General features: G+C 49.5%; 1 protein-coding gene across 2 annotated transcripts in view; it reads left to right on the top strand.

The window, feature by feature from the left end:
* PLPP3 (phospholipid phosphatase 3) overlaps positions 1–16,522 on the top strand; it is an 86,246-nt gene that overhangs the window by 60,893 nt on the left and 8,831 nt on the right. The window contains exon 5 of one of the 2 annotated variants that reach the window (XM_027059083.2): positions 10,460–10,636. The exons of the other annotated variant lie outside the window; for it this stretch is intronic. Within the exon in view, the coding sequence (XP_026914884.1) occupies positions 10,460–10,636 (177 nt within the window). The remainder of the gene's footprint in view (positions 1–10,459; positions 10,637–16,522) is intronic. 2 annotated transcript variants of the gene reach the window in all.

Below are 16,522 nucleotides of genomic sequence, written 5' to 3'. Positions count from 1 at the left end.
TGTTGCTCAAATGCAAACCCTGTCATCAAATTCCTAGTATTCACCATGCCAGGCTTCTTCCATACCCCGCTGATGGAAAGGCTTTAAAAATCATCAATATCCGACTACACAGAATGATTTCAAATTTTTCAGAATACTTCTGCTCCATGAGCACATGTCACCTCATGACAGCATGGCGAAGTATGAAATGTGTATCCCCACTGCTTGGAGCCAGAAACTAAGACCCAGGGAGGCTAAGCGGCATGTTGGGGGGTCCCTCAGCTAGTGGTAGGGCCATGATCTGAACCCCTGTGGCCCTTTCTGCCCCGACTTCCTAGAGGTGCTGGGAAGGGACAGGTGAGTGCCCGGTTCTTCCCCAGCTGCTGCACAGACAGCAGCTGGTCTGTTTCTCTTTGCGAGTTAAAAAACGGTCCCCTGCCTCTCCTCTCCCCTTGAATGAGGCCCCTGTGCCAAGGCACTTCCTGCTTTCGGCCCCTTTGATGCAGAGCGAGAAGGCGCTGAGAGGTCAGACATAGCTCAGGGGAGCAAAAGCTGTTTGCAAAAGAACGTTTTGATTTTGACTTATTTAAAAAACATAATTAGGATTTGGAAAACCTAGCAGAAGGTTTTTTTTGTTTTGTTTCCCCCCTCCTCCCAAAACAATCCTTTCCAAGCCTGGAGGCCTCCCGGCTTCCCGTTACCTGGGATGCGGAGCTGAAAGGTGGGCCCCAACCTATGAAAACCTCAAACATGGATTTTGTTTATACACGAATCACACTCCCTCCATTCTTCATTTGTTGTTGTTTTGCTTTCGCTTGGCTTTTAGAAAGCTAATGTCGCGAAGATCATTCGTTTCCTATTTCGTTTTTTTTTTTTTTTTTTTTTGTATTCTACCCAGGTCTGGAAGCAATTTTACAAATGTAATTTCAGTGTTTTGCAAAGGTGCTTGGAGGAGTGGGTCTCTGTTCATTTTTCTCATTTTCTTCCAAGAGAAAAATACTGGGTAATTTTGAAACCAACTGTGTGCACTGTGTGCTCTATGGCCGCCCAAAAGATAAAGGTGCTGACCCGTTTCTGGTGCCTTGTGTGTGCCGGGCCAAGCTCTCTCTCCCACACTGGTTCAATAACTCAATGAGATGCGTTTTGATTACCCCGTTTTAAGCTGAAAACAAACCAACCAACCTGACGCTAAGAAGTTTAGTAATAAAAGTTCTACCTCCAGGGGCACCTGGGTGGCCCAGTCGGTTAAGCTTCTGACTTTGGCTCAGGCCATGATCTCACGTTTCGTGAGTTTGAGCCCCGCATTGGGCTCTGTGCTGACGGCTCAGAACCCGGAGCCTGCTTCGGATTCCGCGTCTCCCTCTCTCCCTGCCCCTCCCCCACTCGCACTCTGTCTCTGTCTCAAAATAAGTAAGCATTAAAAACCATAAAAGTTCTACCTCCTGTAAGAGGCAGAAAAGAGATTTGAAGGCTGGTCTCGATGCCACCAGGATCGCTGCCTGTTCCTTTCATGATACTGCACTCCAAACCCAAAACCAACCTCGTCGGGATAAAGTTAAAGAATATAAGCTCCCGACCCTAATTTCAATTTCACCTGAAGGCGACCCGCCTTTCTTCAGAGCTGCCTTAATGGATGAGATGCCCCCCTCGCCCCCACCCTCCACCACCAGGATGATTACAGCTGGAGATCTCTGCAGGGGTGAGGAGTAAGGGGTAGTTCAGACTGGGTGTTTATTTGCATCTCTGAGGGAGGAAAAAAATTACAGTGCCTTTATGTTCTCCTGGAAAGAAGGAAGGGAAGGAGGGAGGGAGGAAGAGAAGAGCGTCCTTAGTCCTTCACGTCCCTCGCATCCTGCTACACATGCACACACAGCCATGCGCACATCACACGTTGAAGGACCCTTGCAAACAGACACAACTCGCAGACACCCACATACACAACATGGAAACACATAGCTCCATTTTTAGCTCTGAGGTTATCTTGTCCTAAGGCAACCTCTGAGGCTAAATTCCAAGGAGGACAGTGCTCATTCCCAGGGCTCTTCCTCTATGTGATGTCATACCGAAGTCTCAACCCTCTCTATGTTCAATTTGCAGAGGTTTCTAAAGCAAGTTAGAACACCACGGCTGCCCGTCAGGGTCAGTGGGAAATGCTGTAGTCGGCCAGAGCAGCCCTCAGACCCATCCCCCAGGGATGTGGAGCTTCCCAAAGTACTGGAGCTGGGCAAATGAGACCACAGGAGACCCTGGCCTCCCCCCCCCCCCAGGGCAGCTTCCTTGGGGCCTTGGGGGAAAATCGCCTTTGAACCAGCTGGGTGTCGGCAGCATTGATGGCGTTTGCCCTCAAGGTCAGACAGACCTGGAAGATTCTGCCCTGGCGGTTACTAGCTCTGGAACCAGGCATTGCTCACTGAGCTTTGAAGCCTCGGTGTATTCCTCTGTAAAGTAGAGACAATAGTGTATTTCGCCGGGTTTTCGCCACTTCACTTCTTCAGGTCCCACGTTCTCCAGCTGTCCTATGAAAGAGTGGAATTAGATGGCATCTACTTACTTCTCAATCTCTGTGGCTCTCTTTGAAAGATGTTTGAACTACCCTAAACTCTGCAAGGGAAGATGGGAAGCCCTCGGGGGCAAACTTATGCCCTCATGGCCCTGGCATTCAAAGAGAGGGGCGGACAGGAAGCACTCTAGGCCTGTTGACGGCAGCTGCCCTCTAGAGCCTCCCATGGCTTTGAAGGACACTCCATATTAGGTTTTGATTTGTAAAATGGTTAGCTTGGAAAAACCATGCCCCAAACACCAAATTATCTCTGGGCATAGAAGCTTACAGATGAGGTTAAGGCATGTTAGTGATTAATGCAGATTCTAATAAGAAAAACCCACAGCATGTATAGCGCATGTGAAGCTTTCCTAGCCCGGAGTCCTGGCCCCAACCCCAGGGAACCACATCTGGACTGGCCCTGTACCCTCCACAGTCGGGGACTGAGGATAACTTGGCTTTCTGGATAAAACGCCTATACCAGCACAGGCACTAAACCATGTAGCAACCAGACAACCTGGTGTTTCTTGTGTTGTGCCAGCACCCTGCTACCTCCCGGGGCCCCTGACGTGCATCGGACGTGGGCCCTGCCCTCCAGGGACTCAACATGGTTTCGGCATTTGGCGTTCAGCGCGTATTCAGTGGGTGGCTGTTATACACCAAACAGCGTGCTAGGGGGTGGAATTATAGACATGGGGAAGTCGTGGTCACAGCCCTGGGGAGTTCAGTCTAGGGGAGCAAGGAGACAGTGACAGCGGTTGGGTACACTGTGTGATGGGGTGGGGGTGGGGGGCGGATGTGGGATCTTATGGAAGCTCGGGGTCATGGCACCCCAAGCCAGCCCAGAGTGGAGGAGGGCAGAGCTGGGGAAGGGTTCCCATAGGGTAAAGATGGGCAGATTGGAAGGACCACCCGTGTGCAGGGGAAAAGGGGGACGATGGTTTGGGGGCTGCAGGTTTTCATTTCGGTCTAGCTGGGGTGGCTGGTAGGGGAGGAAGCAGGGGCGGGAGGGCGCAGTGAAAGCTGAGAGGACCTTTGGGACCAGCCACCCCAGCTCCTCCTTCTCTAGTCCAGAACAGGCAGCAAGTTGGTGGTGAGGCCTTTCCCTTATTGCTGCGCTCCCCTCCCCAAACGTGAACCTTGGCCGCTTGCCTTTTTCAGGGTCAGAGAAGCCTTTCCTGCCCCCTTTCTGCAATACTCCCTGGCTCCCCTGTGCAGCCTAATCCCTGCCCCCCTCCCCTGACCAGTTTCTCACCATCTGACATACTATATATTCTTCGCTTCTTTGTTTATCTCTGCCGGATAAATTGTAAGCTTCATGAGGGAGACGTTTTTGTCTCTTGACTCACTTTTGTATCCCACTGCCCCAAACAGCGTCTGACACTTAGTTGCAATGAATATTTGACGAGTGAGTGAATGAATCAATTTTGTATCCCACTGCCCCAAACAGCGTCTGACACTTAGTTGCAATGAATATTTGACGAGTGAGTGAATGAATCAATCTCAGGTCTTCAACATTCCCAGGCCATGCTTCTTTCTGTTCCATGCAGATTTTGTTCCTCTCCTCGTCACTGAATTGATAGATCGTGAAGGACCTATGTGGTGTAAGGAAGGCCTCTGCTGCCTCTCTGCTGAACTGTTTATGCACTGGCTCTTTGCTGCAGTGCCCATGAGAAATGTTGATGTGTCAAAGGGTTTGTCGGATACCAAGGAAACAGGGAAGCGGCCGTCCTCTGACCGCCATGTTCCCTGGCCTGTGCTTGTTAGTCATTGAGGTTTTGTTCAGTGTGTTTAGAATCCTGGAGTGGTGGGGTCTGGTATGCCCACGAGACATGCCCACGGATCCTGGGAGTTTCTGGTGAAACCCCTTGTAGGGACAAGATGGCTGTTTGTAAGGGGAATAAACCACTGTACCAAATGTTTTCCAAACTCTTCCCCACCCCCATCTACATCCATCCATCCATCCAACCACCCTTCTGTCCATCTGCCCATCCATCAATCTGTCCATCCATTCAGCCAGCCAGCAGTTTCTGAGCCAGACCTTGTGTGAGCACCTGAGGACACGAAGAGACCTCATATTTGGTGTGGAAATCCTGAAAGGTAGAGTCTCAGAACAGTTGGATGAGGTCCCCAATTCGGGTGGACTGAGGCACGGAGCCCCAAGGGAAGGGCTGTGAACTCCACTCTGAGGCTCACTGACTCAGTTCACAGGGTCTCCTTAGCTTATGATCAGGTCAGAGATTCTAATACCCTGACTCTTCCAAAAGCTGTGTACTTGTGCTTTGACATGGGCCTTGTAAAAGTATGTGACTGGTGAATTCAAGGAGCAGGAGTGTTCAGATGTTCCCCGTAGGTTGTCCTTAAGTCCACGACAAGCGGGTAGTCCCCTCAAATTGCTTTTCTCCTAAGACAAATCCAGTATAAAAGACCGTTACTTTGTGTGGAGAGCACTAATTTCCTCAAAGGAAGCCAGGCTCTGTGGTTAGATCTCAGTCTTAGAAAAAGACACATCTTACTCAGTGTAAATCGTGGCTCTTTGTTACCTTGAGCAAGTGACAGGGCCTTTTGGCCTTGATCTCTTCATCTGAAAAATGGGCACAATGGTGGTATCTACCCAACAGGATGATTGTGATAGTTGCAGGTGAGGCCGTTTAAAGCCGCGGCACTGTGTCTGAAACCGTGCTTGACAAATGGGGAGTGTATGTTTCTCCCCCTGATAGTGACAGAAAACAAGAGCTGATTCCCTTCTCAAGGAGGAGAAAAGTCGACTAAAAATTCTTCTTTTCTCCTGAAAGTAGTTGAATAGCTTCCCAGAGAGAAATGCCCGTTCTGCACCACGTAGACGAATCACCAGGCACAGGCACCAGAGCCAGGCGTGAGCCGTGGAGGAACTGAGAGGAGGGAGAAAGTTTCTCCCTGTGGGTGTCAGTGATCTGGACTGACTTCCAGGAAGAGAGCATATGCTGGGACATAAGGAGGGACAAAAGCCTCCTTTTCACTCTGAGCAGAGCAGTCCCAAGAGCAATGGAAATGAAGTAAGAGGACAGTACCGACCTGTTTCACCAGTATGCAAATCATGTAATGAAACACAAATGACTTCGCAAGAAGGAGTGTGACTCACCCCACATGTGACTCGGCTGGTTCAGACCAGAGGAGCCAGCTTGAGTTCAGCCAGACCTCTCTAAAGAGTTTTTGTTGAATTCCACAGGACCCCAGTTTGGGAGCTAGGACCAGGAAGGAGAAGAGAACTCCATTTAGGGAGTGAGTTGGGTGTGCCAGGGACTTCCACATACATCATTTTGGGGATGGGGGTTCACGAGCAGACATAGTCCTTTCTGTTGTAAGCTACCTGTCTACAATCAGCACTGTTATTTTAGCAATTGGGGAGAAAAATCTTAGTCAAAGAATGAGATTTAATTAAAAAAAATTTTTTTTACATTTAATTCCTTTTTGAGAGAGAGAGAGAGAGAGAGAGACAGAGCATCAGCGGGAGAGAGGCAGAGAGAGCGGAAGACACAGAATCCGAAGCAGGCTCCAGGCTCTGAGCAGTCAGCACAGAGCCTGATGCAGGGCTCGAACCCACGAACCGGGAGATCATGACCTGAGCCGAAGTCGGACACCCAACTGACTGAGCCACCTGGGCGCCCCGAGATTTAATTTTTAATGTGAACATATTCTTTTTGCATGGAGGAACTTATTTTTTATTCATGTTTCTGTCTTTCACAATTTTGAACAGATGTACACGATATGTGTTGGAGGTTTTTTTTTTAATGAACAAATCCCCTTACTCTGTAAGAGAAAGCAGAAATTTCAGAGAAGCAGAGTGACTGGTTCAGGGTCCCCCAGCTGGCCTGGAGCAGAGAAAAGATTCAAGTTTGGTTTTGCTCTGATTGCAAATCAGACACTTTTCTGCAGTGTCACACTGATGGTTAGAAGTGGATTCTCCCAGCCCAGAGGTCTTCACACAGAAGGGGAAGTAAAGACAGATCGGTCAGGACCTCAGGGCTGCTGACCACGAGGAGAGATCAAGGTGATTCAGCCTTTCTGGTTTTGTCCAACTCTGCTTATGTCTTTGCTAATTACTCGTTCAGGGTGCCTGGGACTTTGCTCAAGCCCCTGCAGAAATTCTGATTCTGGGCAAGTCTCCTTGCTGTTTGGTCTAGGACAGGGGCCATGGGAGTGTTGTGGTCAGAAGTGCGACTTCCTCCCGTGGAATGGCAGTGAACTCAGCCTCTTGCCCCACGGACTGTTCCCAGGCTCAGGTTTCCAAGAGCAGGAGAACTGGGCTATGAACCGGCAGAAGCTAATCCATTTAGCAGCAGGGTTGCTGGGGCATGGAGGGACTTACCAGGTCCTTCGGTCAGCCTCCAAGCCTGTTGTAACAGCTTCTCAAATCAGAATTAGCCACAAGGTGGAAGGTTATTGTGCAACCTTTTGCTTTGGTAATCTACTTGTTTTGGCAAAATCCCTCATCGTCAGCGAGTAAATGGCATTCACCGACGTAAAGGGTTGACACAGGTTTCTGAAGAGTGCCTTGAGTTCCCATGTCACGCCAGGCAGGGTCCTGTGTGTCCCATTCGATCCCGGCAACCCTGAGAGGGAGATAGTGTTGTACCTGTTCCACAGATGAGAAGTTGGGGGCCCACCCACTTAGGAGGTGACAGAGTCAGGAATGGAGTTGGGGCCGCTTCACCCCAAAATTCCCGGTGCCGCCCCCGCTGTGCTTTCCCCCTGCAGCCCCAGCTGCAGACCCCAGGATCAGCCCTGAGGCCTTGAGCCATTCGTGGGTAAAATGTGTTGGTTACTGATGGGAGCGGAGGAGCAAGCTTCAGCGTGCTGCCGGCCAGTCCACGTCTGACTGCTTCCCAAAGGGATTCTTTTCCTGTGGCCCCTACTCCTTTTTCATTCATAAGCACTCCCTTCCTGAATCTCTCCTGATGACTGGTCTCTTCCTCTCTCTTCAAGTTCCTCTGGTGTATTTATTTTTTTCTTTTCGTGAGCTCCAGTATCTGAGTCAGTAGAAGGGGAGATGTGGGCCATGTCCGGTTGGGAAACCCACCCTTCCTCTGCCCCACCCTCATTTCCAAGGCCCATGACCTAAACTCTGCACAGGGAGGGAGAAGCCCTGGAGGATTCTAAAGAAGCATTTTCTGAGGATCTGCAGACTTTTCAGTTGAGGGAAATGAGAATATCTCAGGGCCGGGTTAAGAAATGTGGTTAGAGGGGTGCCTGGGTGGCTCAGTCGGTTAAGCATCCAACTTCGGCTCAGGTCATGATCTCGCGGTCCGTGAGTTCGAGCCCCGCATCGGGCTCTGGGCTGACGGCTCAGAGCCTGGAGCCTGCTTCCGGTTCTGTGTCTCCCTCTCTCTCTGCCCGTCCCCCGTTCATGCTCTGTCTCTCTCTCTGTCTCAAAAATAAATAAAAACGTTAAAAAAAATTTAAAAAAAAATTTTTTTAAATAAAAAAAAAAAAAGAAATGTGGTTAGAGAATAAAATCTGTGTCTTGAGCAGAACTTGGTGCCAGGCACCTCTACCGTAGCAGCCACCTGTACTACAGCCTGAGAGATAGTGGCTGTTACACTTATTTTCTTTGTGAGAAAACTCAAGGCTCAGTGAGATTTTCCTTTTTTTTTTTTTTTTTTTTTATGTTTTATTTATTTGGAGAGAGAGAGCATGAGTGTGAGCAGGGGAGGGGCAGAGAGAGAGGGAGACACAGAATCCGAAGCAGGCTCCACACTGTCAGCACAGAGCCCAGCGCAGGGCTCGAACCCACCACCTGTGAGATCATGACCTGAGCCCAAATCAAGAGTCCCGACGCTTAACGGACTAAGGCACCCAGGCGCCCCATTACCTCTTCTTGTAGATTTTCAACTGTTTATTTTTTATATACGAGAAACTGTTGATCTTTATGACTTGTTCAACCGTGCCCATCAGTGCATTCTTTATTATTTCTCATTTGTTATTCGTAGATTGCCCAATAACGCATTCATAGCATTTCATAATGATTATAGAGTTGCCTGCTGTTTTCTTGGCCTGGGTTTTAAAATTGTCTTTCCGGTTAGTTGTGGATTCAGTGCTGGCCAACTTTCCCGCCCTGTCAGGGCTGGCTCTGGAATCTTCCACCCTTCTTTCTCCTCAGGACCAGCCAGTGGCTTGCTCCTTCCTGACCACCAGGAGGAAGGTGTCCCTTTGTCTCCGGCAGGGCAGAGTCCCATCCCTGCCGTCCAGGTCCATCTTTGGGCCATCGGCTCCTCCCCTGCGCTCTCTTCCCCTTTCTCCTGGTCTCCCCCTGCGCTTGCCTTTGATTTGCCTTCGGAAGTTCCCCTTGTCCACTTGCCTTTTCCCCTTCATTTCCCAAGTTCCCACAGGAACCTGGGAAGTAGGTTGTGCCCAGAGGTTAGAACGGAAACCGCAGCCAGATAACTCCAAGGGACAATGCTCAGTTGACGTCATTTCTTTGCCTCGGCCAGAGGTGGTTTTTTTCTTTCTTCCATTTTTCTTCAGGTTACTCTTCTACTCCACCCAGCCCAGTGTCTGTCAACCTCTGTGTGAAAGCTCCCTGGCATTGTCTGGTTGGTTTATGTGTTTCCTTTATATTCGAGCTCAGAAGTCCATAGTTAGACACTTGGTCTTTGGTAGGGTTGCTTTGTTTTGAAGCAGAAGCATCCCCTTGTGACTATCGATAACGTCTCCTATCGATCCTGCATTTATTTCCAACACGATCCTAAGAGGCGAGTCATGTAGGGACTGTACAGCCGTGTCTCCAGGAATACACACAAATGCGTGAAATGGGTTGTCACGCGTTGCAGCAAAGAAAGCTTTCCTACCCTGGTTAGTATTCTTTAGTGAGTTTCAATCAAACTTCAAATCTTCAAAAGAAGATGATGAAAAGAAACTAGTGAACTTAGGAAGTGTCCAGTTTGGTCCAGGCTGTGGATTCTTTTTTTTTTTTTTTTTTCTTCCTTTTTAAGTTTATTTATTTATTTTGAGAGAGAAAGAGCATGTGTGCACATAAGTGGGGCAGGGGCGGAAAGAGGGGGGGAGAGAGAAAATCCCAAGCAGTCTCTGCACCGCCAGCATCGAGCCCGATGCGGGGCTGGAACCCACAAACCGTGAGATCATGACCTGAAGTGAAGACACTTAACCAATTGAGCCAGCCAGGCGCCCCCAGGCTGTGTATTCTAAGGCATTCCTTGCTGTCTCCATTTTAATTCTTTCTTTCTTTCTTTCTTTCTTTCTTTCTTTCTTTCTTTCTTTCTTTCTTTCTCCCTCTTTCTTTCTTTCTCCCTCTCTCTTTCTTTCTCTTTCTTTCTTTCTCTTTTTTTCTTTCCCTTCCTTCCTTCCTTCCTTCCTTCCCTCCTTCCTTCCTTCCTTCCTTTCTTTCCTTCTCTTTTTCTTTCTTTCTTTCTTTGTTTCTTTCTTTCTCCCTCTTTCTTTCTTTCTCCCTCTCTCTTTCTTTCTTTCTCTTCCTTCCTTCCTTCCCTCCTTCCTTCCTTCCTTCCTTTCCTTCTCTTTCTCTCTTTCTTTCTTTCTTTCTTTCTTTCTTTCTTTCTTTCTTTCTTTCTTTCCCTTCCTTCCTCCCTCCCTCCCTCCCCCTCCCTCCCTCCCTCTTTCTTTCTTTCTTTCTTTCTTTCTTTCTTTCTTTCTTTCTTTCCCTTCCTTCCTCCCTCCCTCCCCCTCCCTCCCTCCCTCTTTCTTTCTTTCTTTCTTTCTTTCTTTCTTTCTTTCTTTCTTTCTTTCCTTCTTTCTTTCTTTCTTTCCTCCATATGGGAGCTGAGGCTCAAGGCTTAGATAACTGGCTTGAGGTCATATCCAAGCTGAATGCTTTTTGTAAAACATGCCACCTGAGGTCCAGATGGGTCCATTTAACGGAAGTGTAGTGTGTGTCCTCGTGGTGTTCTAATGCACTGAGCTTCTGTTCATTTTCTCTCCTCTGTCCAGCTCTACCTTCAGGCCCGCTTCACTTGGCGAGGGGCCCGCCTGCTCCGGCCCCTCCTGCAGTTCACCCTGATCATGATGGCCTTTTACACAGGACTGTCGCGTGTGTCCGACCACAAGCACCATCCCAGCGATGTGCTTGCAGGATTTGCTCAAGGAGCCCTGGTGGCCTGCTGCATAGTGAGTAGCATCGTATTCTTACTACACACGCAGAGCCCCACACCGCCTGCTTGTTAAATGTTTCCAGCTCAGTGACCAAAGCTAGGGAGCTCTCAATCCTTTTTTCTGCTTGGTGTATAAAGAGTCACCCCGCCCCAGGACCCCTTCAGTAAAAGGAAAGTCATTTCTGTTTCCTTCCAGCCTGTGAGATTTCATTCAGCAGAGTCTGTGAGTCCTCAGGTTTGGGCTCATAGAGCATTGCAGCCAGAGATCTTTGATAGTGGCCACCTTGCTCACTTTATTGATGAGGACATTTAGGGTTTGAGAGGGGAAGAAACTTGCCCCAGGTCACATGTCAGGTGACCAGCAGAGTCTGGGTCCCTGACTCAGTGCTCACGTGCTGCTTTGGTGGACACTTAAAATTGAGTTGAATTCAGAATCTTGGGAAACTTCCACCCTTCCCAGTGTGACCTTTAGGGTGACTTGATCAGACCCTAAACATGGTGTTGGCTAGACAAGAGGGGGCTTGGTCAAGGCTGAGCCTTACCTTGGCTAGCTAAAGGGCCTTGTATATCAAGAGAAGGCCTTGTACCTAGAGAATGGCCTCGGGATGGGCCAGGTTCTCATTTGCCCCAGGTGACTGGGTTACCCTTTTCCCATATTTCATCCCTGACTCTGTGAATGTGCATAAGGCATCCCAGCTCTCTGAGCTTCTGTCCCCTCAAGAATCTCTGCTTTTCTTGCCTGCTAAAAGTTTTGAGGGGTTTATTCAGCACACATGGTGGAGCTCCTGCTCTGATACCGTGCCTTCCTGGGCCCCACTCTGGGGAGCTCACACCAGGCCAGTGAGAATCTCAGAGCACAGTCATGGCTGGATGTTTAGGCACCACACATGCGGGTCGTGTGGTTCGTATAATCCTTGCCCACTCGCAGTAAGACTCATGAACAATAGAGATCTGGACGAGCCCTTGGCCTTTCTTCATTTCTAAACCTGGCTGCTGCCCCGAGTCTCCCTTTGATCACCTCTCCCACTCACTCCTGGGATGGCGTTTGTCACCCTGTGCTGACATTGCAGATGTGTGTATCCCTTTAGACTGTAAATTTCCCCGGGGACAGGGACCATAGATGACACACTGTTGTTCTCCCCGTCTCCCCAGTGCCTCTCAGGGAGTCTGCTCAGAGTAGATAAATCTTTAATCCACAGAAAGCTTGAGTCAATGGGTGGCTCTCCTCTTCCTTGAGAACACTACAAGAGACATTGTGTTGGAGGCAGAGGGATGAATAAGGCACGGGCCTTGCTTCCAAGGAAATCCCAGTCTACTCGCTCCCACCGCCTGGCCAGCACAGGGGTTAGAACACAGCACGGGGCTGTCATGGAGATACGGACAGGGTGCTTTGGCTACAGGCGAGGGCCGGGTGCAGGGGGAAGGAAGTGGGCAGGGAGTAATGGTGATCGAGTGGGCACCAGGTAGAAAGTCATGTCTGAGCTGCTTGTCAGTTTTGGCAGGAGAATCCTGGCCTAAGGACTTGCCTCTTTTGATGGCTTTGTTCATCACTTTCTTTCTTCCTTTTTTTTTTTTTTTTTTCAGTCAAGGTCAGAAGGGAGAGAAATTGGGGGAGCAAACCGTTAAATGAGAGCATCGGTCACTGGCCAGCTCAGTCTCTGATGCTTTAATGTGAAGTGACAGCAGGGGACGGGTGTTTGCTCGAGGGGGTAACCCTTTGTCGACTGTGGCCTTCTGAGCCGTGCTCTTGGCAGGCGCCCGGCCCACCGGCCTGCTGCTGTGTTTTCTTCCGCGTGCTGCTGTCCTAGTTAGGGTCTCCTGCACCCCCAGTTTAAAAAGGTGCAGAGATGCTTTGTAGCCTGCCTCTTTCATATCCTATAGCACTCTCCATGCACAATGAGACAGTATCTGGGAGGACCGGGGTTTATTTTCAACAAGGGAAATGAGAGGTCTGACTTTTGTCCTGTTTGACTCTGGCTGACTGTACCTGAGGAGAGGAAGTTGGTACGAGCATTTACTAAGCCCCTACTCTGTGCTGGCACCATTCCAGATCCTTTACCCATGGTCAGTGGCTGCTCCCAGGTGCTCCCTGACTTGAAAGCTTTGCCCTCTGCACTTGGCAAGGAAGGATGGTCACTGGGGCTGAAGGCCAACCAGAGTTAACCCGAGGCGGAACAGCACAGACCACACAGATTTATTTTCTGGCAGTTCTCGAGTTTGGAATTACAAAATAGGTCTCACTGGGCTAAGATCAAGGTGTTGGCGGGCTGCGTTCCTTCTGGAAGCTGCCTGCGTTCTTTAGCCCATGGCCCCTTCCTCCCCCTCCAGGTCTTTCTTTCCTTCTATCTGGCCTCTGCTTCTGTCACTGCATCTCCCCCTGTGATTCTGACTCTCTTGCCTCCCTCTTAGGAGGGCTCGGGAGATTCCATGGAGTCTGCCCGGTGATCCAGGGAAATCTCCCCATCTCCAGGTCTTCAACTTCATCCCACCTGCAAAGTCTGTTTGGCCATGGAGGGTAACATATTAGCAGGTTGTAGGGATTAGGACACAGACATCTTTGGGGCACCGTTGTTTAGTCTATCACACGTTTCCCGCCATCTTCCTCGAAGACAGAATTGTCTAACTTTCTCCTCCTGTTCCCGTGGCCCTTTTCATGGTTTTCCTGCTGTGGCCTTCAGCCTGGCTTTGTTGAAGTTGCCTGCTCAAATGTCTGTCTCCCGAACCAGGCTGCCAGTGCCTTAGCAGAATCCTGTGGCTTCACCTTCCAGCTCTTTGTCATCCTCAGGCCTTATACGGTGGCTGGCACAAGGGGTGCTTGATTAGCCTTGGTTAAAGAGGGCGTGTGACAAGTGAACTTGTAACCTCAGGCGAGACACTTCCCCTCGGAGCCTAGTTTTCTCATCCTGTGAATGGACCTTGGAGGCGTGATAGCTCTGGGACCTTCTCCCACAGAGATTGAGAGGCACGGCCGACTTTGTAGCGAGTAAACTACCTGCCTTCTCGGATGGAACCGTCTTCCTGCAGTGCCCACGAAGATGGCCTCTTTTGGGGGGCTGGGACTTGTTTTGAAGTCCCAGTGGGTGCCTTGCATCACCCTAGAACGTTGGCTGAGTCACTGCAGAGCCTTGGGCAACAGGCTGTGACAGCTTAGCACTTTTACTCAGGTCTTCTGAGAGTAAGTCCTGCACAGCAAGCACATGTGTCTAGACAGAAACCACGTGTCAAGCAAGAGCAGATCCGATTTCCTACCCCACTGCTCGCTAGTTGAACCTTTCCAGAGAGGGAAGCCGATGGCACTCACCACAAACAGAAAACCTATGTGGCATCACGGACTGAACACGAAGACATGGGCACACGGGGTCAGATAGGCCTGCGCACTGATGTAGGTCTTTACACATGTGGCTGGAGGTAGAGAGACCCAGAGGCGCCTGGACAGACCCAGCAGTTCCCAGACACATAGACATCCATCCTTTTTCCGATCAGAACCACAGAAACACACAGTCAGGCAAGCCAATGCAAACACAGCCACATACTGACCTTCGCAGTGCCCCTCCTGCCTACACACACACACACACACACACACACACACACACACACAGTCAGCCCTACCAAGATATGAGCCCTACAGCTGGACGCACCCCTAGAGTAACCCAGGGACTCCAACGAGGCGACAAACATCAGTTCATTTCCTGTCTGGTGACAACTTGCCTATCTGGTCACCTCTTCCCTGACCCTCCAGCAGATGGCAAACGATGGGGCCCTGGGAGGGGTCAGGGCAGGGCCAGGCCGCCATTGCTGTGGGTGCAGCAGAGGAAGCAGCTGTTTTCGAATGTCATAAACACACGGCAGAGTCTTTCCTGGTTTTCCTCTTCCCCGGGGGTGTAGCTCAGCTAGCAGTCGCTCTTTTGTGTGCTGCTGTCTTCCTCCAGGATGTAGGGAAGGGAGAGGGCGTTCTTTGTCTCTGCCCCAGTGCGGTGACCTTGGGAGAAGAGACCAGCAAGAACACAAGTGTTAAGAACTTGGTGATGACACCCCCTTGAGGAAATGGATGCAGAGAGGGTGTGGCACACCCAAGGACACACAGTGGCAGAGTTGGGACCAGATCCTGGCTCACAATTCTCTCTCATAGGACTAAAACCGTGAACTCCAAACATGCTTGGTCTATGCCATGAATTTGTGAGATCTCTTCCTTCTCTAATGGAAGATTCCCATCTATTCCCATTGGATTGATCGCACTGTTGTCTGGGCACAGGAATATGGATGAAATGACCTTGCAAGTCTTTTCTGGCCATGCAGAAGTTTAGCTCTTTGCCCAGTAGGCCCTGGGGCTGACCTTGCCTCCTCAGGGCCCCCACTCTGAGGAGGGTAGGGGTGTCAGGACCGTGATGTGGGAAAGAGAAGGGAGCAAGGTCTGGAGACAAACTGTGGCCCCAACAGATGATGACTGGATCCTCCACCATCTTCAGTGTCCTTCAAAAATCTCGTTTCTCATTCCACTGCTGAGATGAATGAGTGATGAGTCAGAGACTCCAAAGGGAATCCCACTAGCCACCTGCTAATTAGGCATATGGGCATGTCACTTCTTCTCGGCCACCTTTCCCCATAGTGGGGTGTGGGGATGATAATAACATCCCACTCTCTTTGGATTGTGGAATCGATGAATAAAATATGCTTGTGCTTGCCACATGCAACACATCAATTGAATGTGTATCATGGAGGAAGTACTATACTTTGTTTTAAAGATTTGGAGCTAAAAAGAGTTGGCCTTTGAAGAGTTTTAATGCAGGAGCTTCCCCAGACTTGACCACGATCCGTAATAATAAATACATTTTCCAGGGTGCCTGCATGGCTTGCTTGGTTAGGCTTCTGACCCTGGATTTCGGCTCAGGTCATGATCTCATGGTTCGTGAGATAGAGCCCTCATTGGACTCTGTGCAAGCAGCACTGAGTCTGCTTGGAATATTCTTTCTCATTCTCTCTCTCTCTCTCTCAATAAATAAATAAACTGTAAAAGAAGTATGTTTTCCATTATAACCCAATAGAAGCACTCACACATAACTGGAAAATTTCCCAAAATAAGACTTACCCTTACTGTGTGTGATACAGTCTAATATTTTTCATTCAACCTTTAAAAATGCTGATAGTGTATCCAAAAAAAAAAAAAAAAAAACCCAAATGCTGGTAGTGACCACCCAGTAAATGGATTTTGTAACTTTCTCAGGACTTGTGACATGAGGTTTGAAAAACACTGATGTAGTGGGGACAATGGGGGGCACAAGAGAGGGGATAGTTAGTTCATTCTGAGGGTGTTGGAAGGCTAGAAAGAATTCCTAGAGGAGATGGAACCTTGATGAGTGGACATTTTTTTATGAGTTATGAAAGAGAAGGAAAGGCATTTCATGAAGAAGGAATGTTGCAGAGACATGGGGATGGGTGAAAACAATGGGAACACAGTGTGTCTTCTGATCCTAGAAGGCTTCAAAATGTAGGACTTCTGGAAGCAGAGCCCCTGCTTTTCCCAGACTCTGTCATCCTTGAGCATCATGTTCCGGAAGCCCAGATCTTGCTAGATGTAGCTCCCCACTAGCTGAGCTGTCGGTGCTGTGCCCGCCCCCCGCCTTCCCAGAAACCCTCCTTTGCCATAGCCTAGAAGCGCCCTCCTGGAAGGGTCCTAGGCAGGCACAGATCCCTGTTCTCCTCCAGAATTGCCCCCAACTCTCCTCTGCTGTTCCAAACACACCTTGTTTTTGTGGTACTAACTTCATCCATGACCCTCAGTAGCAGTGATGGTCATGAATGATGATAACTGAGGTAGGATTTGAGTAGCCCTACATCAGTAGGAGGTGTTTTCATGTGAATTCTCCCACTGAAGCCTGACAACTATGGGAAGGTGAATTTTTAA

This window comes from Acinonyx jubatus, chromosome C1 (genome assembly GCF_027475565.1).
Source record: "Acinonyx jubatus isolate Ajub_Pintada_27869175 chromosome C1, VMU_Ajub_asm_v1.0, whole genome shotgun sequence".
Classification (NCBI taxonomy): domain Eukaryota; kingdom Metazoa; phylum Chordata; class Mammalia; order Carnivora; family Felidae; genus Acinonyx; species Acinonyx jubatus.
The sequence above is the reverse complement of the archived record's forward strand: the minus strand, read 5'-3'. Positions and strand labels throughout refer to the sequence as shown.